We start from the raw sequence: 24,865 nt of genomic DNA, 5'->3' as shown, positions 1-24,865 counted from the left end.
AGGCCAGATGCTAAGTAACTCCCGTGTGTTAAAATGCTTTGCTAATACATAACCTTAGCCATACATGACAAAGGCCTTTGTGTTCAAGGCCAGTATCCTTATAAAGGAAATTCGTATGAAACTCAGGAAAATATTTTTTTTTTTATTTTGTTTCAATCAAATTGCTGTGATTACTTCCATATGTACATGACCAGAGACTATAGAACAGGAAAAATCTGTTTTTTTTCTGACACTTGTTATAGCTTTATGAATTGAGCCTATTGCCAGGCGAATTCTCAGTCTTGGTGGGAATGTCAATTCAAAGTACAAGTTTACATACAATGAACTTGTACTGTATTAAATTGGCATCACCCACCTTAGTACAGCTCGCTATGATTTAGGCCTCATGCACACAGGGCTTTTAAATAAAACGAGCTGCAAAGCCAGTTCTGACGCCAGGAAAAAGCAGCTATAAAAACGTGCTTTTAGAAGCGTTTTGTATTGGAGTTAATGTACGTTTTAGCCTTGTTTAGCAGCTTTAGCATTTAGCAGCCTTTCTCTGCCCTCTTCTATTTTCCAACCTCAAATCCAACTACTACAGCTTAAAAATGTCTGACGTGGCCTAATGCTGTATGCGGCCTTTAGCAGCATTTAGCAGCGTCAGGTGTTTTTACAGCTTAACGCTGCTGCTCCAGAACGCACTGGGCCTTGGTTTTTTTTGCAACTTAAAAACGACTATGCCACTTGCATCTCCTAAAAGCCTGTGTGTGCATGAGGCCATAGAATAACATGGAGGGGCCTTTTTAAGCTGCAAAAAAGAACGTCTGACGCTCCTAAAAGCAGCTGTAAAATTGCCCATTATGCATGAGGCCTAATACTTACCTTTCTCCCTATTCCAAATAATGCTGTCTGTTCTGATAAAGTGCATGCTTGTGACATTTTATCTGAAAATGTCATGTCTATTGTGCTATTGGTGGAAAAAAAAAAGTGCATGTACAAACCCGATTCCAAAAAAGTTGGGACACTGTACAAATTGTGAGTAAAAAAGGACTGGGCTAATTTACAAATCTCATAAACTTATATTTTATTCACAATATAATATAGATAACAAATCAAATGTTGAAAGTGAGACGTTTTGAAATGTCATGCCAAAGATTGGCTCATTTTGCATTTCATGAGAGCTACACATTCTAAAAAAGTTGGGACAGGTAGCAATAAGAGGCCGGAAAAGTTAAATGTACATATAAGGAACAGCTGGAGGACCAATTTGCAACTTATTAGGTCAATTGGCAACAATTGGGTATAAAAAGAGCCTCTCAGAGTGGCAGTGTCTCTCAGAAGTCAAGATGGGCAGAGGATCACCAATTCCCCCAATGCTGCGGCGAAAAATAGTGCAGCAATATTAGAAAGGAGTTTCTCAGAGAAAAATTGCAAAGAGTTTGAAGTTATCATCATCTACAGTGCATAATATCATCCAAAGATTCAGAGAATCTGGAAAAATCTCTGTGTGTAAGAGTCAAAGCCGGAAAACCATACTGGATGCCCATGATCTTCGGGGCCTCAGGCGGCACTGCATCACATACAGGAATGCTACTGTAATGGAAATCACAACATGGGCTCAGGAATACTTCGAGAAAACATTTTCGGTGAACAAAATCCACTGTGCCATTCACTGTTGCCGGCTAAAACTCTATAGGCCAAAAAATAAGTCATATCTAAACATGATCCAGGAACGCAGGCGTTTTCTCTGGGCCAAGGCTCATTTAAAATGGACTGTGGCAAAGTGGAAAACTCTTCTGTGGTCAGACGAATCAAAATTTAAAGTTATTTTTGGAAAACTGGGATGCCATATCATCCGGACTAAAGAGGACAAGGACAACCCAAGTTGTTATCAGTGCTCAGTTCAGAAGCCTGCATCTCTGATGGTATGGGGTTGCATGAGTGCGTGTGGCATGGGCAACTTACACATCTGGAAAGGCACCATCAATGCTGAAAGGTATATCCAAATTCTAGAAAAACATATGCTCCCATCTAGAGGTCGTCTCTTTCAGGGAAGACCTTGTATTTTCCAACATGACAATGCCAAAACACATACTGCATCAATTACAACATCATGGCTGCGTAGAAGAAGGTCCTGGGTACTGAAATGGCCAGCCTGCTGTCCAGATCTTTCACCCATAGAAAACATTTGGTGCATCATAAAGAGGAAGATGCGACAAACAAGACCTAAGACAGTTGAGCAACTAGAAGCCTGTATTAGACAAGGATGGAACAACATTCCTATTCCTAAACTCTAGCAACTTGTCTCCTCAGTCCCCAGACTGTTATAAAAAGAAGAGGAGATGCCACACAGTGGTAAACATGGCCTTGTCCCAACTTTTTTGAGATGTGTTGATGCCATGAAATTTAAAATCAACTTATTTTTCCCTTAAACTCATATATTTTCTAAGTTTAAACATTTGATATGTCATCTATGTTGTATTCTGAATAAAATATTGAAATTTGAAACTTCCACATCATTGCATTCTGTTTTTATTCATAATTTGTACAGTGTCCCAACTTTTTTGGAATCGGGTTTGTACATGTATTTATCATTTGAACCTCCATTCCAGTCCCCAACATATGCAATCTCATTTGCCAGGTAGTGTGTGACTTCTTTACATACTCACAAGGATACGCTTGTGTGCTGTAAATACTCCTCACCTGTGTACAGTTTACTATAATGCAGGCCATACATGGGTCAAATTCCGAAACAAAATTTCTTTCGAAAGTCAGAAGTTTTGTAATCCGATAATGCCACCATTCATTTTGAAATTCGACCAACCAAGCTTTCAATTTCACTTCATGTTACTACATAAAATAATTTGCGTGGCTGGGAATCTTCTTTTCTTTCCGGGAATTTTATTTTCTTGTGCTCATGCTCATTTCTTTTTGATTATATTTCTCACACGATTCTCCCATCATTGATTAGAAAATTGTTTGTTTTCAAAAAAATTTCCAACATGCCCTATCACTCAAATTTGATGGGCACACAAAAATTAGCCATTGGTGCGGCCCACTAATGGTGCGAAATTCGAATGAAAATTCTTAGATAGGATTTTCAAAAGGAGATTCTTTCGGAATTCGACCCATGTATGGGGCTTTGTACAAATTAAGAATTTATTTTTGCAACCTCCGGTAAAGATAGCAGTGTGGGCGTTTAAAAATGTCAGTAGCTTTTAATTTACTGTAGACATGCCACAACATAGCCAGTGTACACTTGGAAAATGGAGCAAACTCTACATTTAAAATACACTTGTTAGTAAATTCAGCATATGGACGATGTATACGATGCATACATGAATATCCTTTAGTAAATAAGCCCCACAGCATCCATTTTTTTTTTTTTAAAGAATAAACATTTTTTTATTATCAGATATACAAGTACAAACATTACAGAAGAGAAGGCCTCAGTGAGGTGCTTCCATTGAGTACATAAATACATAAGTTGGTATACCTCCCAACTTTGTGAGATGGGAATGAGGGACACCTATTAGCAAAAATATGTAGCATAGGATACATCCCCTGTGACACCCCTTAAAAGGAGAATTATACAAAAAAAAATGATTAGTTAAACCCACTAGTGCTTTTTTTTAACCTCTACTATTCCGTTATACTATCTTTTGAAATTTACAAATGCAGCAATTTAGAAATTGAAAGGATCAGCACTGGGGAACATTTTTTGAAAGATAAAAAGTGCATTTTATATACAACTATATAGATCAGACCAAAAGGAGGGACAAATGAGGAGGAAAGAGGGACTTTGTTCCAAATCAGGGACCGTCCCTCGGAATAAGTGACAGTTGGGGGCTATGCATAGGTCAAACTATAAAGTCAGTCTGTAACAGCCTGAAGTTCTAAGTACAACAGAGCATATGAAGAGAATCAACTTGAGAGTAGAGGTTTATGAGATGATGTACAAAAAGAGAAAAAAAAATATGAGAATCATGGGTGGTGGACATCAAACAGTATGAAGACAATATGGAAAGATCGTTTATAGCATCCAATTTTGCCTGGCAAATCAAATGTGAAATGTGCCCTACAGAGGGATCAGTTGGTTATTTTACACAGCCCACAGTAATTCTAGTAATAACCAGTAAAAATTGTTCAGTTTGGTTATTTTTACAACTCCAAATTAAAAGTTTTTGATTGCATAAGAAAAGGTAAAATGTTTATCGGGACCAGTGCTTTTTTTCAGCGGGAATGCGGGGGAACTCAGTTCCGGCACCTCCAACACTAAATGTATATAAAAGCAAGGGGTGTGCTGGAGGGTCTATTGATGCTGTCTGCTGGTGTATTTATTGTCACTGGTGGGGATCTGTTTTTGTGTGAGGGTCTATTATTGCTTGTGGGTGATCTATTGTTGCTGGGATGGGGTCTATTTTTGCTGGGGGAGTCTTTTGTTGTGTGAGTGATCTATTGTTGCTGGGGTGGGGTCTACTGTTTCTGGGTGAATCTATTGTTCCTGGAGGGACCTAATGTTGCTGGGTTGGTGTCCATTGTTGCTGGGGGAGTCTATTGTTGTGTGAGTGATCTATTGTTGCTGGGGTGGGGCCTATGTTTTTGGGGGAATCTATTGTTGCTTGGGGGATTTATTGTTGCTGGCTCCAGGGGATCTATGTAAATGCTTTTCTTGTTACATAGCTACTTAGTTACATAGTAGGTGAGGTTGAATAAAGACAATAGTCCATCCAGTTCAACCTGTGTAGGTGTGTGGCTGTAATCATCTCACATAGCCCTGAATGTTCTGATCCTTGAGATGTACGTCTAAGAGTCTTTTGAAAGCCACCATACTTCCCGCAGAAACCACCTCTTGCGGTAGAGAATTCCACAATCTTGTAGCCCTAACAGTAAAGAACCCCCCACGTTGCCTGAGGTTAAAACGTTTCTCCTCTAATCGCAATGTATGCCCTCGAGTCCTCATGCATTCCCTTCAACTGAATAGCTTTTTTCTAATCTTAGATCCCCATTGAGATATTTATAAATTGCTATCATGTCCCCCCTCAGGCGTCTCTTCTCCAGGGAGAATAAATCAAGCGATTGCAGACGCTCTTCATAATTAAGGTCCTCCAATCCCCTAATCAGTTTGGTTGCCCTTCTCTGGACTCTCTCCAACTCCAACACATCCCTCCTGAGGACTGGCGACCAGAACTGGACAGAATACTCCAGATGCGGTCGGACCAGAGTTTTGTTATTAGACAAGAACAAATTCCATACAAATTATTTAGCACCATAAACTGATACTTGGGGCAGTACTGGGTGGTGGGTAGGGGGTGAACCAAGGGACGGTTCTTGGAGAGGGGTGGGGAGCAGAGACAAGGGGGGGCTTATAAGGGAGAAGTTCCTGCACCTATTCTCTGAGAAAAAAAGCCCTGATCAGGACAAATAGAGAGGGTGAAGCTCCACAGTGGTAACACAGACAGCAAAAAAAAAAAAAAAACTGACAGGGGTTCAAACCCCCTTCCCTACCTTATCTAAAACAAATCTTTTGTCTTTAGATAACATTTAAAGCAGAACTTTAGGAAACTTTTAGAAACAAATGCTATAAGATAGAGTTTTTTTTTAGCAGATGAAACTTTGCATGTCTCTACAGATAAAATAAAAAAACCCTTTCCACTCTCTCCTTGCAAGTTTTAAGTGCCACTGTATAATTTACACCACAGTCTGCCATCACTGGCATCTATAAAAATTGGCTGCCCAATGAGAGTAGATGAGCAATGTGGGATCCAGAATACATGGTGGGAAAGATGGTGGCACTGGTGGATGGTGTAGTCAGGTCAGGGGCAACATTGACCCTTCATCACTGGATGGTGGGGAGTACAGTTCTGTGCTAGTTTATACAGAGCTTGAACTGTTGAGCTTTGTAAACAGATTTTTTTTTTTTTTTAACCAAAGTAGGTAAATGGAAGTTTCACTGCAAAAGATTTTAAGATTCTGAGTAATATATTTTCCCAGAATCCTGCTCTTGGAGTCAGTAACGCTGCATTCTATACTAGCACATTTTTAGTTGAATGTGCTGCTAGAACAGATAATTCCATTGTATGATGATCCCTTATCATGATAATTCACATAACACAAAAACCAGCAATCACAAAACGAAGCTGTTGCTATTTTATATAATATCTATTCTCTATTATTCTCTTACAGAGGCACTTGTGTCAGATCTACAGAAAAAGATCACTGAAGCATTTGAAGTGTTTGACGGTGAAAACAACAAAACTGTAGATGTCCGGTAAGATGACTGAGCTTATGGAATGACCATTGATATGCACCAAATTAAAATAAAACACAAAAATCACCCAAGAGTGTTTTCATACAGTAAGATAAAAATTTATAAATTAATCACTACTACTAGTGACACAGATGCCAAAATATATTATATATTTTTCCAATATTGAGTTACCCTAATGCTAGACATACACATGTTCACTCAATTTCAGTATCTTTTAACCAATTTTAGATGTACAATATAAACAAAATGGATGAATTTAGCCTGCCATCAACAGTTTCTACTGAAACTATAAAATGATCAAGGGCCTGTTCACACTAGGTGCCATAGGATTGCACTGGGCAGCTATTCCAGCTCAGTCCCACCTAAAGACAGGGGCTAAAAAAGCCTTGTCTACTACCTTTCACATCACTGCGTTGTGTGTTTAAAAAAAAGTACTGTATGCACTACTTTTTTTCAGCCCACCACAGTGCGACACAATCCCCTGCTTTGTGCCACACTTTGGCCAATAGAGCTGAAAGAAAGGTCACTGTGCAACATTTCAATAAAGTTTGTTTAAAAAAAAAAAAAAGCGCATTGGCACTGCTTTTGTTTTACTGCACATCAGTGGCTGTGTTCTAACGCCTCTGCTAGTGTGAACTAGCCCTAATACTATCAGCATGCTTGCAGATATGTGAACATGGGTTCGTGGAGCTGAATATGGGTCATGACTAAAAAAGGTTTTACTGCCATTATATATTACACACATCAATCACAGTCCTTGTAGCCACACAGCACTCCTAAATTACTGTGCCACAGATGGCACATTATCCTCAGGACAAAAGGAGACACACACACGTAAGGGCCAAGCAGGCTCCTGCGTTCATATGAAGTAGCACTGCAGTGCTGTCACTGCTCTCCAGTCCTTCTGGACTCACACGCACTTGCTGCTGCTTGGCTGGCTTACTTTGTGAACACACGGCTTGTCAAACTTCTTTACCGCCACCAACAGAGCCATAACATCTTCTAAAAGTAGTGGGACTGCGTGGAAGATCATGAGTTGGCCCCCTTCCTCAGTGTAATAAGTGTTAGATAATATAGTGTAATACAGGGCTTGACAAATTTTCCTGAAATCTAGGAGCCAGCTAAAAAAGTTAGGAGCCAGTTTTTTGTTTTTTTTTTAAACTAACAACCAAGCTTTATTTAATAAAACGGATACTAAATTTACACATAAATACAACTAGAACCCCACTCTCCTCTACAGCGCAATTGGATGAAAACAGACTGTCTGTCTCTTTCCATCCGATGCCATCTGATCCGATCCACGGGATGGATAGAAAATAGAACCACCATCCGTCTGCTTTTGGCGGACAGGATCAGATGGCGGCAGATTACTGCTCCATAGAGGAGAATGAAGGGTCCGATCAGGTCTGCCTGAAAAACTGACAGGCGGACCTGATCAGACAGCCCATGTGAAAGGGGCCTTCGGCTGTGGCATGGCGATGAGGAAAAAAAAAAAAAAAGGATTTTTTTTTAATAATAATAATAATAATTGGAAAAAAAATAAAATAAAAAGAAAATATTATTTATTTTTTTTACATTTAAAAAATAAATTAAATTAATAATAATAACCACACTCCCTGTCAAAGGTAACTAACTGAACAGGGAGATGGTAATGCATTGAGAACAAACAGGCAGTGGAAACAGTCATTACAACAGTCATTACTCCCGGCCACCACAAGAGGGCGCCAGTTCCCCATTGGAAGCCTCTCTCATCTCAAGTAGGCCGAAAAGCCGGGGCCTCAATTTTCAGACGGTGTGGAAGTCCGTGCACTCCGTGCGCGGAAGTACATGCAAAAATGACAGGACACCTTCTGCAGGGCACCCCAGGCGCCAGGTCGTTAATTCTAGTCGCAAATGCAACCTGGCGCCCGGGGATTGTCGAGCCCTGGTGTAATAAGTGCTGGAAAATGCAGTGTAATACAAGTAGCATATTATACATGGAATGGCAGGAAGGAGTTAGCTGGAAAATACTTACCAGAACCATTTTACTAACGGATAAATAATACACAACAGACACTTGGCTTGGAAATAAAAAAAGGCCGCGGCCGTTTATTACTGGTTTTATAATAATATCAATAAATAACCAAACATAAATACATTAAAACCACAACCCAGTCATAAACAACTCGGGTTGAATATATAAATAATCTTAATCAATAAATATTATCCATCAACCATAATATTAACACTGTTCCCCTCTGCAAAGCAGAGGTGACCTAACCACGTAATAATTGTGGCCGCGACAAACCAAAGGGAGGGAGGGAGGGGAACGCTTGGATGAGGGATTAAAAAGATTGAGCCTTTTACCTTAGGCTGCTGTATAAATTGCCCCAAAGACAGTTCTGGCGGGCTTTCTAGGTGGGCTAAAAGAGCGGGAATGCATCCCATTCGCTCTTAAAATAGCGGTACCAGCAAAACTCCCCAGATACCGGTCCAGAACTGCCTGGATACTAAAAAAGGCAGGAATTTTGAGCGGGAAGAGTGGATAAGGGGAACCAGGAGTCAAAAGTTCATTACTCAGTCAGATATGTGATAAATAAAATGGCTGCCATTTCCATTAACCACTTTACCGCTGAGTACCGTAGTACTACTGCGGCAAAGTGGCTCTTGTAGGTCTGACGACGTAGACATACGTTGCCAGACTCCTCCCCCTGTAGGCGGCGCTCGCGCGCCACCGGAGGCGCGCTCCCGCTGTTTTCATTCACAGCGGGAGTCGGGCCAGGGGAGGAGCCGCTGCTCTGCCCCGATCGTCGGGGAATCCAGTTTGGAGATCCGCCCGCCTGTGTAAACAGAGCGGGCGGATCTCCTAAGTGACAGGGAGTGACAGATCGGAGTGTTCAGCATAGCTGAACATCCCATCTGTCCCTGGCTCACACAGTCACCTCCCCCCCCACACGTTAGTAAGCACCAGGCATACATTAACCTCTCCCTCTCCAATAAAAATAACCCGTTCCCTGCCAGTGTCATTTTTACAGTAACAGTGCATATTTATAGCACTGATTACTGCAGTAATGTCACTGGTACCCCCAAAAGTGTCATAAATGTCAGTCAAGGGTCCGATCTGTCCGCCGCAATGTCGCAGTCCCGCAAAAAAAATCGCAGATCGCTGCCATTACTCGTTAAAAAAAAAACACCAAAAATGACATAAATCTTTCCCTTAGTTAGTAAACGCAATAACTTTTGCGCAAACCAATCAAAATACGCTTATTGCGATTTTTTTTACCAAACATGGGTAGCAGAAAACAAATTGGCCAAAAAATTAAAAAATAATTGTTTTTTACATCTTTTTTGGGGGGAATTTCCTATAAAAAAATGTTAAAAATATTGTTATTTTTTCAAAATAAACGCTCTTTTTTTGTTTATAGCGCAAAAAGTAAAAATCGCACAGGTGATCAAACACCACCAAAAGAAAGCTCTGTTTGTGGGAAAAAAAGGACGTAAATTTCGTTTGGGTACGGAGTCGCATGACCGCGCAATTGTCAGTTAAATTCGCACAGCGCCGAATCGCAAAAAGTGGCCCAGACGTAAGACAGCAAAATGCTCTAGTGGTAAAGTGGTTAAATCAATTGGATTTCCCTTGATCTTATAAAAAGAACTGCTCCCTTCCACCATCCCATATAAAAGTGGGGGCTATAGGAGCCCCCCTTTTTTACACAGTGTATATGGTGGCAGGGCATACTGTGTAATAAATGGAGGATTGCAGAGTTACATCAAACAATGAAAAGAGAAACAGCACCTTCTAGGTGTAGCATAAAAGTACTGGCTTTTATCAAACAACAAAGTGGCAACTCACAACAGTAAGAAGGAAAAGTGCTCATCTAGGTAACACCGTTGTGGTGAGCCGGTGTTCTGCCGAAAACTCCAACTTCCCTTAATTTCCAACCACGTCACTTTCGGTGACTCTCCAGCAGCAATAATTGCAGATTTCGACGAGTTGGCTGTTTTGACAGAACACCGGCAGCATATACAATACGGTACAGGACGAAGTGGCTTTTTTGACAGAACACCAGGTAAGGAGGAAAAAAGTTGATGCCGCCTTGGAGGAGGCCATATTGCTGGTTAATAACTGGCAGACTAACAATGTCTACTCATTATATGGTGTACTGTAGTGTATGTGCTGCCGGTGTTCTGCGAAAACAGCCAAGTCGTCAAAATGTGCAATCATTGCTGCTGGAGAGTCACCGGATATGACGTGGTTGGAGATTTTGGCGAGTTGGATTTTTTGGCAGAACACCGTTCTGGTCCTGCTGTGATGGATTCAGAGCAAAGCCCTTGGCTGTGCTGGTGGCTCACAGCACTTCCTGGTAGGTCCAAGCCCCCTGGGGAGGCAGAAGTGATGTCAGCGACGGAGGCGGAGGTGATGTTAGCAACAGAGGTGGAAACGGTGGGCAAGGCATGTGTTTGGAGCATGCCTGCCCCTTCACCAGGCGCTTTTCCTTCTTACTGTTGTGCATTGCCACTTTGTTGTTTAACAAAGCCAGTTCTTTTATGCTACACTTAGAAGGTGCTGCTTCTCTTTTAATTTATCCACATACAGTTCCTTCTAGCTCTTCAACCCGTGGCAGCCATTCAGTCAAGTATCTGGGCATAGTTCGATTTTCACAGGCCCCCATCCATGCACTGATACTGTATACTAACTTGAACTGCTTTCTGCCAGTGCACCAGATTCCCCCTTTTTCTGTTTCTGACATCAAACAATGAAATCACACACATAACCTACCGGCACAGATGGCATTTTATGCTGTTTAATTGTTATTTTTTTTCTTTGCTGGTATTTTAGACAATTAGGTGTTTAAGTGTCACAACTATTTAGGTTAGGTTCACGTCTGTGTGGGTGCGGGAATGCATGTAAATCGCCCGTGTCCCCGCCTCTACATGCAGCCGAGCACAAAATGTGGTGCTTTAAAGAAAATGCGAGGGAGGGGGGGGGGGGTGCCATTAACTCTTTAAGGCACCCCCATGCGCGGAAAAATGCAGTGTGGTTTCCCGCATTTAGAAATGCTTGAGGGTTAATTTACTAAAACCAGAGTGTGCAAAATCTGGTGCATCTCTGCATAAAACCAATTTGTTTCCAGTTTTTTTTTTTGTCAAAGTTTATTTGAACAAGCTGAAGTTAGAAGGCGATTGACTACAATGCACAGCTGCACCAGATTTTGAACTCTCCAGCTTTCATAAATCAACCCCATGGTGCAAAAGCACCATACAGTTTCAGTGTGGCCAAATTTAAAAAAAAGGTGCAGGGACCTCTTCTCTGCAGGAGACCCAGGCACAGAGGCCCATTCAAATGAATAGGCTGCTGTGTCTGTGCAAATGCATGTGAACCTTAGCCTAAGGCTGGCCATACACGGTGCAAATTTTGGTTGCAGGAAAGACATTCGCACGATTCTCTCATCAACACAGACAGTGCTGACAGGGGAATCCACAATTGTCTTTGCCCAGTAGGAGACAGTGATTATCGCAAGCGGCTATAGCAGCCGATTGCGATAATGGCAAGAGAATCCGGCAGGCTGGTTGTACCCAAGTTGATCGATCGATCAACTTGGTACATTCAGCCTGTTCGCTAACGATTCGAACCGTGTATGGCGGGCCTTACACTGCCTTTTTGAGGGCTTGGAGAAATGTCACCCTGTGCAGGACAGGGCTTTGCTGGACAGATGGAGACATATGCAGCAGGGGGGGAAGAGAGAGGAGGAGACGGGGACAAAAAGCAATAACTGAAGAATACCAGTGAATGAAAGGAGTTGTGGATATGTGGGACAAAGGGGCAGGAAGTGACATTTCTATTTCTCTGGCTCTGCCTGCTGATGGATTGAAGAAGATGTCACTGTATATTATAGTGCAATCTGGTAGACTTGCTGCTGCCAGCCAACTGCTTCTTCTGTGGTGAGGAGAGAGTGTACCAAGCTATCTGCGATACAGTGGTGCCCTAACACTGCACTAACAGAAATGACAGGAAACTATCATGCCATGGCTCAGTGGTTGAAAAACGCTGCTCTACACCAGTGGTCTCCAAACTACAACCCGTGGGTGGGATGTGGCCCTTTGCTTGCCTTTATCTGGCCTCTAGGGCACTATGACTCCCACTGATACAAGGCACTATTCCTCCCACTGGCACCAACAATGGGGCACTATTCCACCCACTAACACCAATGATGGGGCACTATTACTCTTACTGATACCAATGATGGGACATTATTCTTCCTACTAACACCAATGATGGGGCAATAGTCTTCCCTTTGACTCCAATGATGGGGCACTATTCCTCCCACTGACACACACCAGTGATGGGACACTATTGCTCCCACTAACACCAATGATGGGACACTATTCCTCCCACTGACACACACCAGTGATGGGACATTATTGCTCCCACTGACACCAATGATAGAGATTCTTCCCAATAATACTAATACCTCCTACTGCTCTCGGATATTATGTGATTGTTTTACCCCCGCTGAGAACCAGGTCTGAGACATTTTCTACTCCCTCTGGCCATATTCGGGCCCTCCTAAAGTCTAAAGAAAAAACTGTCCCTTTGCTTAGAAAGTTTGGAGATCCCTGCGCTACACGATACCTCTTCTTGCGCTTCCAGATTACTTTCACTTTGTGATAATACTTAGAGGCATCATTTTACACTTAAGGGTCATTTCACACGAGCGGTGCGTTCGGCGGACTCCGTTTTTCCCAGTGGGGATCGATCCGCTGATCCCCGCTGAGCAGGCGAATGTTAGCTCTGTCTCCACTTACTTTGCAGAGACAGACCTGTCAGAGCCCCGCTGTCCTTTATGGGAGATCAGATGAAAAGGGGCCTCCTGTCCGTTTTCATCCGACCCGATCCTCCGACGGATGGAAAATAGGGTTTCCATCTGTCCAGATTTCACGGACAGGATCAGATCGGAGATGTCTCCGCTGACATCTGCTGCCCCATAGAGGTGCATGGAGCATCCAATCAGGTCCGCCTGAAAAACTGACAGGTGGACCTGATTGGAAAGCCCGTGTGAAAGGGGCCTTACAAATAAAATCCTATGTCTGGGTTTTCTTAACCTTCCTAGCGGTATTCCCAAGCGTGACTCGGGGTTCGATTTTAGAGCCAAAAGCGGTAACCCCGAGCCACACTCGGGGTACCGCTAGGAAGATCGGTGGATCCTGGTAGAGGTTTTACTTACCTTTTCTCCGGGATCCAGCGAAGAATGAGGGCGGTATGCGGCGGCGGAGCTACCTCCCGATCGTCTCCGTGGCCCGGCTTCCGTCTCCGGCGACGTGACGTTCGCAGGGGGGTGGAACCGGCGGCAAATTCAAATGTAAAACACACCAAACACACTGATACCATTCAAAATAAAAAAATTCACATTACATTGCCCCCCAGTGCCCTTTCCTGCAGTTTTACTGTACTTTTTATGTAAATATATATATATATATATATATACAGTGTATATATATATATATATATATATACACACACATATATATATATATATATATATATATATATATATATATATATATATATATATATATATATATATATATATATATATATATATATATATATAATATATATATATATAAATAAAAGAATAATCAAACACACATAAGTAAAATATTCCTGTAGCGCAAGGGGAGATCGATGATCCAGCCCCTACCACTTTGTCAGCAAGCACTGACAGAAATAAATAAATAACACCAATGAGGTAAAGTTCATAAATGCTATGCAATCCAGGTCCACAAGCATCGGTTAGGAGGAGCAGATTGTAGGTGCAGATATATGGGGTCACCAAACCATCACCAATGTGCTCTGAAGGGGGATAAGCAATACCCACTCACCAGCTCCATAGGCTCAATCACTTTCATGAAAGAGCAAACAAGCAGATAGTAAATATCTTCCCTTAGACTTCCACAACCGGGACAGCAACTCGGGACCAATCACATATGAGGCATGCAAAGGAAGAGAAATGCTCCACTAGCGTGATAACGTTTCAGCACTTCGCTTTATTAATACATAAAACATTGCACTCACATGTCTCAAGTGATTTCACAGCATGTCACACAGTCGGGGGGCGTGGCCAGGCGGCGTAACCTCATTCCTATTACGAGGAGACTACAAACCCGGAAGGCGCGCAGCCCACGGCGTGGAGCCTGGGTCCCGATCCTGAAGGGTAAAACATCTCCGACTGTGTGACATGCTGTGAAATCACTTGAGACATGTGAGTGCAATGTTTTATGTATTAATAAAGTGAAGTGCTGAAACGTTATCACGCTAGTGGAGCATTTCTCTTCCTTTGCATGCCTCATATGTGATTGGTCCCGAGTTGCTGTCCCGGTTGTGGAAGTCTAAGGGAAGATATTTACTATCTGCTTGTTTGCTCTTTCATGAAAGTGATTGAGCCTATGGAGCTGGTGAGTGGGTATTGCTTATCTCCCTTCAGAGCACATTGGTGACGGTTTGGTGACCCCATATATCTGCACCTACAATCTGCTCCTCCTAACCGATGCTTGTGGACCTGGATTGCATAGCATTTATGAACTTTACCTCATTGGTGTTATTTATTTATTTCTGTCAGTGCTTGCTGACAAAGTGGTAGGGGCTGGATCATCGATCTCCCCTTGCGCTACAGGAATATTTTACTTATGTGTGTTTGATTATTCTTTTATTTATGTACATTTTTATTAAGTAGCAGCATAAACCACACCATTGTTGAGTGATATTTCCTCATTTAGCGCTTGGTTGCTTGCAATTAGTTTGGTATCCGTGTGCTTGTAAGCAGTTTATTTTATATATATATATATATATATATATATATATATATATATATATATATATATATATGTATGTATAATAAATGTATACAGTTGGTTTGGGCTGCTCATTCACAAGAATTACATGCAAAATAATGGTGCCGCTTTCAGCACCTAAAATCCAAAAGAATCATACCGCCAGGGAGGTTAACAAGTACATTAATTATGACATAATTACTATACTCCAGAAAGCATTGTGTAGGTATACAAACTACTGTATATATAGCAACATTATGTACATAAAATGCATACAATTGGTGCAATGGTGCACTAAAAAAAAAAAAAAAATAAATAACCTGCATCATTTATATAGTTCAAAATGGTTAGTGGCACCACAAATATGGATTTTTTTTATTTATACAATTTATATATCACACTATCAACCTTATGAGCAAGTCTCCTCAGACTTCCAGTAATCAAGCTTATGGGGTACCAAAGTTAATTAACCCCTAAATGGAAATTGCACACACTACCCTGCAAGCATCACCCTGTCATACTTTTCCAAATAACATATTTTTATATTGATTGTTTCCCCCTGAGATTTTGTGTCACCTTCAGTGCTGAGAGGAAGCGAGGAGAAATCTCCCTAATATTGGGGGCGCAGACAGCAATAAAACAAACAGAGGTTCTAACCCTTCCCTGCTCTATCCAAAGCAGAATAATAAGTATGTCCGGGGTTGGGCTTGAACTGGACATTATATTCGGTATACATGCTTCTGTAATATGGATGGTTACATTCATGCATTATTGCTATTTACAGAGAAATTGGAACAATCATAAGATCATTAGGATGTTGCCCAACAGAAGGAGAACTTCATGATATGCTTGCAGAGGTAAGATATTTTTGTTGGTAATTTTAAAATATTAGTTGGCTTTGGTGGCAAGACCCAGGTAGAGGTTTAGTGCCAAAATCCAGCCAAAAAAAACTAGATTATGTTAAACTTTAATCCAAACCAGATTTAGCCTTCCTCTAACATTTAACCTTGCCCCTGACCTTAAGGCTAGGTTCACACCTAACTGCTGAGGTGCAATGCATTAAAGTAGGCTCATCTTTTTTCTTTTTGCACATTAACGTGCGCTTTATTGGGCGGCCCATTCAAAATGACTTGCTGGCAAGGTGCGTTAGGTGCCGTTCAGATTGAATAGCACTGCATCACGCCAACACAAGTAGCAGACGATGCCATACATTGCAGGAAACACCTGCGTCTCCACAACACAGAATCGTGAACAGAGCCTTATGCCTGGTACACACAATGAGAAAATCGGACGAATGATCATCTGTTTTTTTTTACATGATAATCTCTTATCGAAAGACCTGGCCATTTTTTGCGATATCGGTCGTGCAACACTTTACCCAAATAAAATTGATGTCCTTTTTTCCTACGAATAGAGCTTTCTTTTGGTGGTATTTGATCACCTCTGCGGTTTTTATTTTTTGCGCTATAAACAAAAAAAGAGTGTCAATTCTGAAAAAAAAAAAAACAATCTGTTTTACTTTCTGCTATATAAAACATTCCCAATAAAAAAAATAAAAAATCTAATTTTTTCATCAGTTTAGGCCAATATGTATTTTACTACATATTTTTTGTAAAAAAAAAAAAACAATAAGTGTATATTGATTGGTTTGCGCAAAAGTTATCGTGTCTACAAACTAGGGGATAGATTTATCTCATTTTTATTTGATTTTTACTAGTAATGGCGGCGATCAGCGATTTTTAGTGGGATTGCGACATTGCGGCAGAGAGATCGGACACCTGACATTTTTGACACTTTTGGGGAAACAGTGACATTCCTACAGTAATCAGTGCACTGTTACAGTACTAATGAGACTGGTAGGGAAGGGGTTAACTCAGGGGCATTCAAAGGGTTAAATGTGTGCCTAGGGGATGCTTTCTAACTGTGTGGGGGTTTTATTCACTGAATGAACAAAGAGACCTGGTTCATTCACACTGAATGAACACAGAGAACAGGGGTGTTCATCACTGACAGAACAGCGGTCTGCCTTGTTTACATCTGCAGACTGCTGTTCTGTCTCCATTGGGAGTGATCGCGGGTGCCCAGCGGACATCGTGTCCGCAGGACCTACTGATTGGCTCCCCCTCTAGCCAATGGGCGTGTGCGCGCACCCCCACTATCTGCTACACGAAACGAAGTACAGGTACGTTGTTTCGCGTAACAGAGCCCGCCTGCTGCAGTAAAAGGTTAAATGTAAACTCTAGGAAGATATAAAAGACAAAACGTTGTTGCAGCTCTGTAGTTGTTAAAACATCATCACGTGTATATTTAAAGTCAGACATTGTGAGAATCTGAATTTGACCTGTTATCAGTATCTTCTGTGTAGCAGAACTGAGTGTGAATGGAATAAGCAACACAAGAAGCCAAAAAATGAATGTGCTGACAAGAAGCATGCTGATAGGAAGCAGAGTTGCATAGAGATCAGCCAGTCACTATGCTGCTTCTCCTTTCACTGTCCAGTCAAAAGCTGGGGCTTGTCATGGATGACCTGGGCTCAGAAGAAGTGAATCAAATGATGCTGGCAGTCAGAATGAGGACATCTAGCAGAAGAAAAAAAATTCTGCATGAGAGATCTCTTGCTTGGAGCTAAATATTGTAGCAAAAGCAGGTCCGCTCTTCCTCCCCCCCCCCACTATATTTTTTTTGGGTTGGGGGGGGGAGTAGGTACCTAATTTTGGCAAGTACTTGCTCCCACTCCCCCTCCCTTTCTCTTCCATATTTAGATTTTTTTTTTGGGGAGGGGGGGGGGGGCAGTCACTAAGTTTTGGCAGGTACACACTCTCTCTTCTGCTTGGATCGTCTGGGCAATCCAAGCAGACGCTTGCCCCCCTGCCCGTAACCTTCTGGGATAGGTCACAGGTTCCAGGAGGTGGGGAGACCATTCATAGGGCTTGTGTATGCGCAATGGGAAGCTGGCTGTGAAGCCACAAAAAATCACAGTCGGCGACAATTTTGAAAAACAAAAAAACAATATTTTTTCACATTCTGCTATAAGACATTCTCAAAAAAAATTTAAAAATCAAAATGTTTTAACATTTTAGGCCAATTTGTTATCTGCTACATATTTTTGGTAAAAAAAAAAAACACAACAACTGTATTTTAATTAGTTTACGCAAAAGTTATCACGTCTACTAACTACGGGAAAGATTTATGTCATTTTTATTGTTTTGGTTTTTTTTTTACTAGTAATGGCGGCGATCTGCGTTTTTTTGCAGGACTGCGACATTGTGGCGGACAGATCGAACCCCTGACTGACATTTTTGACACTTTTGGAGGTACCGGTGACAATACTACAGTAATCAGTGCTAAACATATGCACTGTTACTGTAATAATGACACTGGCAGGGAAGGGGTTAACCCTATGGGTGATCAATGGGTTAAATGTGAGCCTAGGGGAGTGATTCTAACTGTGGGGGGGGGCGTGGCTTGTGAAATGACCATAGAGACATGGGATCCTATATAGAAGGATCACATGAGCTCTGTGATCATTTCAGGGAGAGGTGTTTACAACAGCCAACCGTCCTTCTCTCTCAGCGGGGAGCGATCACGGGTGTCAGGCAGCAATTGGAGTCACCTGACCCTTACATTGGCTTTCCCGCTGCCGAGTGGGGGCGGGAGTGCGCGGCCGGTGGGGCCCGCTCACCCCCTAGCTTTCTACGTGGGACTGATGTAGACCTATGTCGGTTTGCGCAGGAGAGCCACCCTGCTGCAGTAAAACTGCTGCGGGTGGTCGGGAAGTGGTTAAACAGGCAGCAGGGCACTGTTCACTTGGATAGAGGGAGCCTGTTGGAGCTAGGACTAAGGTGAGTACCCCTTACCTTACCCCTGCACCCCTAGACTAAATGAGTGTTAAATCCTTGCAGGGGGCCCTACTGCGAAATAGTGAATAGTAATAATTGTGTCTGATTGCTGGAGTTAAGCTATAAATGAATAAAACATAGGGAATCGTACATATATTGCAAAGATGTGTTGCATGTATGTTTTTTTTTTTTTTACATTGGACATACACAATGATTAGTGCCTTCTAATTCTTCCTGTATTGAATTGTATTGTAACTGTACTGATTGCCTCCATGTTGTAAAACGCTGCCCAAACTGTTAGCGCTATATAAATCCTGTATAATGATAATAATGATAATTACTACAATTTACTGACTCTACTTTTGTTAAGAATAAGTACAGTTATATATTATTGTCATATATCGCCATCTACTGGTCAGAAGCGGTAATAACATTTAAAGATAGACAACTTGCAGAGAAAAGTGCAGATGCGGACTCAGAGTCAGATATATTGCCAGCTGATCTAAATGCCGCCTGTGTGCATCTAGCCTAAAGCTGGATACATACTATACAATTTTTTTTAGATGTTTTCCTTTAGATTTACCAAAACCATATAATATGAGGTCAGTCCTAAACACTTTCAATTTGTGTGCAATCAGGCAGGCCCTTGCACTACATAGTTGAAGGTAAATCTAATGGAAATCTACCAACAAAAGATGTATAGTGTGTATACACCTATGTAGCATGCATAGTAAATTAAATGTATATGTGTGAATGGATTCTGATAGTTTCCCTCTAAAAATAAATGAAACCTGCAGAGCATTTAAAGAGATTTAAAACAGCCACATAGCAAAGAATGGAATTTCACTTATGTGTTCAAAAAAAAAAAGGTAAAAAAAAATTGTTATAGGTACTAACACGTATTATTTAGCTACAACAAATGTTTAGATTCTTGGTGTTACCATTCTAGATTACTGCTGGATAAGTACTCTTTTTTTCCATTTAGTTGAACAAATAAAGCTGTTAGCAGTTATAAACTGCAGACATTTAAACTGGCATGCACATCAGTGCTGTGCAAAAGTTTTAGGTGTGAAAAAATGCTGTATATTAAGAGGCTTTCAGAAATAGAAGTGTTTATAGTTTTTTTTTTAATCAATTAACAAAATGTAAAGTAAATAAACAGCAGAGAAATACAAATCAATGCAATATTTGGTGTGACCACCCTCGACAGGTAGGTTGTTCCAAACATCTTGGAGAACAAACTACAGATCTTTGGATTTTGGCTGCCTCAAATACTTCTGTCTCTTCATGTAATCCCAGACAAATTTGATGATGTGAAGATCAGGGCTCTGTGGGAGCCAAACCATCACTTCCAGGATGCCTTGTTCTTCATTATGCTGAAGGTAGTTCCTAATGACACCGGCTGCATGTTTGGGGTCCTTGTCCTGCTGCAAAATAAATGTGGGGCCAATCACACGCCTCCCTGAAGATATGGCATGATGGATAGGTATCTGCCTGTATTTCTCAGCCTTGAGGGCACCATTAATTCTGACCAAATCTCCAACTTAATTTGCGGAAATGCAGCTCCAAACTTGCAAGGAACCTCCACCGTGCTTCACTGTTGGCTGCAGGCACTCATTATTGTACAGCTCTCCAGCCTTGCTTGCATGTCCTAGTTTATTGTTTAGGCTAACCACAGGTTAGCTTAAAATAGTTATTACCGCTGAACAACTTTAGTCAATAAGAGATTCTTGTCATAGATTTTGCTTTTTCTTTTCATTATCTTTTGTTACCCATTGATCACCTAGGTAGAGGAAGAAGAGCCTACAGGTTTCATTCGCTTTGAAAAGTTCTTACCAATGATGACTAAAGTATTATTGGAAAGAAGGTAAAGAAAAATTATGCTATGTTTTATTTTTAACAATCAGACTGTTCCTTTATTGTAACAAAGACATGGTACAAGTCATGACGAAACACATCTCCGGTGAAAGAAAGATTTACAAATGGCTAGAACACGTCCATTTCTCAGAAATTACACAGGTACATCAATCAAGTGCAAGAAAAACAAAAAAACAAAAAACAAACCATTGTCATACCCAGTGCACCCTAAAGAAAGCTATAGAAGGGTCACAACAGCCACTGCCTGCTAGGCCTTCCATGGCTGCCAGACCCTATAAAACTTCTTTGGGCAGTTCCTTTTGATGTATGTCAGTCTATACATAGGAAGAGCTGCATTTATAGACCTTTCCCATGAGCCTATAGAGGGGGCCCTTCCATTTTAGAAAAATGTCCCTCTTGGCATAATAGAACAAATCATTTATCAGGGTTTTGGTGCACAGAGGCCCCTGCGCATCATCCGGGATACCCAGCAGGGCAAGCTCCGGAGATAGCGGAAGCGAAAGCTGGAGGCGATAGTTAAGCCCCGTACACACGATCATTTTTGTGGCATGCTAGTCTGATGTGGGAAGTGAAGAGGTTATTTTCGTACGAATTTTCCCGTAGGACAGAATTCTACTTCAGAAGTGATGTCATGTGTTTGATTGCTTTGTATGTGTTCTTTCAACTCTGAGCATGCCTAGTCTTGCTCTTAAGATTTTTTTCCGTCAAAATCTGTACTAATGAGACGAAAATCGGACGTTGTTTTGATGGACGACAAAAATTACATAGCCTGCACATCAGGATTTTGTCGGCCGAAAAGTCGGAGTCGGCTTTCGAAAGCACCATACTAACAATCCGAAAATTGGCAGATCGGTCATCGGACGAAATTTCCCTTTTTTTCTTATCGTGTGTACGGGCCTTAAATGTGCTCTCAAATCTCAGTCCATTACTGTCGTATGACCGAGCAGGTCCAGAACTTATGAATATGTGTGCCCTCCTCATTCCCACATCTAGGACACTCTTGTGATCATTGGGGATATATTCTGCTCAGCCTCTGGGGGGTGTATAGTACACTCTGTGAAGGAAATGAACCTGTATCAATTAATCTTTCGAAGAAATCAGAAATCTAACACTATCCTCAAGGCAGTCCTCCCAATCTTCCCTATCCAAATCAGGTAGATCTACTTTCCATGAGTCCCATAATTTTGTCATCTTAGAAGAATTTGTTTTCAACAGATCTAGGCTATGTTTTATTTTAGGTTATTTCTCTTTTTGTTATAGGAGGGCAGTATACAGTAAGTCCTTGTACATAACCACAGCAATTTTAGAAGACTTTTGTGCTCATTTCCTTTAACCACTTTACCACCGGAGGATTTTGCTGTCTTCCGTCCAGGCCACTTTTTGCGATTCGGCGCTGTGCGACTTCAACTGACAATTGCGCGGTCGTGCGACGCCGTACCCAAACGAAATTTACGTCCTTTTTTTCCCACAAACAGAGCTTTCTTTTGGTGGTATTTGATCACCTGTGCGATTTTTACTTTTTGCGCTATAAACAAAAAAAGAGCGTTTATTTTGAAAAAATAACAATATTTTTAACATTTTTTATATGAAATTCCCCCCAAAAAAGATGTAAAAACCAATTTTTTAAAAAATTTTTGGCCAATTTGTTTTATGCTACATATGTTTGGTAAAAAAAATTGCAATAAGCGTATTTTGATTGGTTTGCGCAAAAGTTATTGCGTTTACTAACAAAGGGAAAGATTTCTGTCATTTTTGGTGTTTTTTTTTTAACGCGTAATGGCGGCGATCTGCGATTTTTTTTGCGGGACTGCGACATTGCGGCGGACAGATCGGACCCTTGACTGACATTTTTGACACTTTTGGGGGTACCAGTGACATTACTGCAGTAATCAGTGCTATATATATGCACTGTTACTGTAAAAATGACACTGGCAGGGAAGGGGTTAATTTTATTGGAGAGGGAGGGGTTAATGTATGCCTGGTGCTTACTGACGTGTAGGGGGGGAGGTGACTGTGTGAGTCATGGACAGATCGGATGTCCAGCTATGCTGAACAGTCCGATCTGTCACTCCCTGTCACTATGGAGATCCGCCCGCTGTGTTTACACACAGCGGGCGGATCTCCAGACTCGATCCCCGACGATTGGGTAAGAGCAGGAATGAAAACAGCGGGAGCGAGCCTCCGGCGGCGCGCAAGCGCCGCCCAGAAGGGGGAGTGTCTGACGACGTTAATACTACGTCGTCAGACGATAACGAGCCACTCTGCCGCAGTAGTATTACTGTGAGCGGTTCTAAAGTGGTTAAATTGATGTTTGAGTGACTGTGTGAGGGGACATGTGACAGTGTTAGGGACATAAATATTGAGGGTAAGAGGGGTTGTCACTGTGAGTTCGGGAAACCGTAAACTGGTACTCCTATTTAGATACTAACTTTGTACTAAACTCTACACAGAATAAAATACAATTTCTCTTTTCTTAAATGTCATATTATGTAGATATTGTAGAGAGGTGACCCTGGGTCACTGTATGTGTAAAGTGTGAAAAGTGCGCTGATGAAAATAAAGTGATATGTAAAGCTGCGACCTTAGATCCAAAATAAGGAATATTGAAATGAAGTAAAAAAACCCTGGGGGTGGTAGTAGGTACAAAGGTGCCAGCAGCCAGTGTGAAAGGTGATGTGTTTTTTCCTCTGAAACAGGGGGGGGGATATGTAGAGAGGCGACCCCGGGTCACTGTGTGTGTTGGCAATCTACGCCTGGTTTTGATTAAGACAGGCCTGCTGATTGCACACCTGTGGGCTGGGTTCATATTATTCCCAGGGTTAGCACTCAGAGCTCCCAGTTGGAGACACCTGCACCCGAGGAGTCAGGAGGACTCCAACCGACAGACACGAGGTCTGTGTATGGGAGTCAGGAGGGCTCCCACCTTCCCTGAGAGGGAGAGGCCGCAGTTGGCAGCCAGAGCTTAAAGGTCTGCAGGAGGCAGACCTATTCCGCAACAGCGCAGTAGGAAGCTGATCCCAAGGAAGCTACAAGGGAGCTTGGCTAAAGGACACTTGTGTTGGTCTGAGGAGCAGACCTAAGGCCTAGGCGTGAGGCCTGAAGCAGCCGTGTGGCATGTGAGTAAGCCAGGAGGCTGAATTTAAAGCGGAGTAAAAATACCCCAGGACAGTCAGGGCTAGTGCATTCCACAATGGCTAGCCTCTGATCTGTCCCGGGTTGCACTTACCTGTTAGGACAAATACTTACCTTGAAAACGTCTTGTCCAGCGCTGCCATCTCAGATGTGGGCAGCTTGAAGCCAGCGAGATCCTCTTCGGCGTCCTCTTCCGCCTTCTTCGGTCCCATGATGCCCTGCGCCGGCCCCGCCGTCACTTCCGGGTCGCGCGCGTCATCCCTCCACAGCTTCTGGGCATGCCCAGAAGCTGTTTAGAAGGGGATGACGCGCGCCCCGGAACTGACGTCGGGGCCGGTGCAGGCGCAATGATTCCTGGGAGCTATGACGTTCAGCTCCCAGGAATCATTGCAGAGCCAGGAAGTGACGACGGGCCGTGGCCGAGGAAGGAGGAAGAAGGAAGTAAGGTAAGAATATTTTCTTCGCTATGAGGTAAGTAAAAAAAAAATGCGATTATCCATTTCTTTTTCAGGTGACCCGGAGCGAGAAGATGGAGGTAAGTATAAAATTAGGGTGGAACTCCACTTTAACAAATATACAGTAATGGTGGATCCCCTGCAAGGGAAAATTGCTGTTTTGTGAACTTTCTTTATGCCTTTAAATAAAAGTGGGTTGCCGTGCCCTTAAAAATGCAGTCTGGACTGGCACTACTTCTTCAAATCGCATGCACCAATTGAGTTGAATCGCCCCGAAACGTTACAATTTATGAAAGTGGATATCTAATAGTTTCACATTTTCTCACTGAACTTTGGGCAGATAAGAGACTACAGTTTATTTGTTATGTATGTAATATGGCTTGAGCAGCAGTGACATAAGCCTAGTACATACAGGCTGAATGTCGGGCTGCATCGGGCGGTTTAATAGAAACCAGCTGACATTCGGCACGTGTGAACTACAGTCAGTCCGACAGAAGCTG

General features: G+C 42.0%; 1 protein-coding gene across 1 annotated transcript in view; it reads left to right on the top strand.

Annotated features, from left to right (window-relative positions):
* The window catches only part of DRC8 (dynein regulatory complex subunit 8), a 36,896-nt gene that overhangs the window by 10,247 nt on the left and 1,784 nt on the right, over positions 1-24,865 (top strand). The window contains exons 2-4 of the mRNA XM_082248854.1: positions 6,166-6,250; positions 15,846-15,918; positions 20,688-20,767. Coding sequence (XP_082104980.1) covers positions 6,166-6,250; positions 15,846-15,918; positions 20,688-20,767 — 238 coding nt within the window. The remainder of the gene's footprint in view (positions 1-6,165; positions 6,251-15,845; positions 15,919-20,687; positions 20,768-24,865) is intronic.

Source organism: Pelophylax lessonae, assembly GCF_965119305.1.
Source record: "Pelophylax lessonae genome assembly, chromosome: 3".
Taxonomy (NCBI): Eukaryota; Metazoa; Chordata; class Amphibia; order Anura; family Ranidae; genus Pelophylax; species Pelophylax lessonae.
The sequence above is the reverse complement of the archived record's forward strand: the minus strand, read 5'-3'. Positions and strand labels throughout refer to the sequence as shown.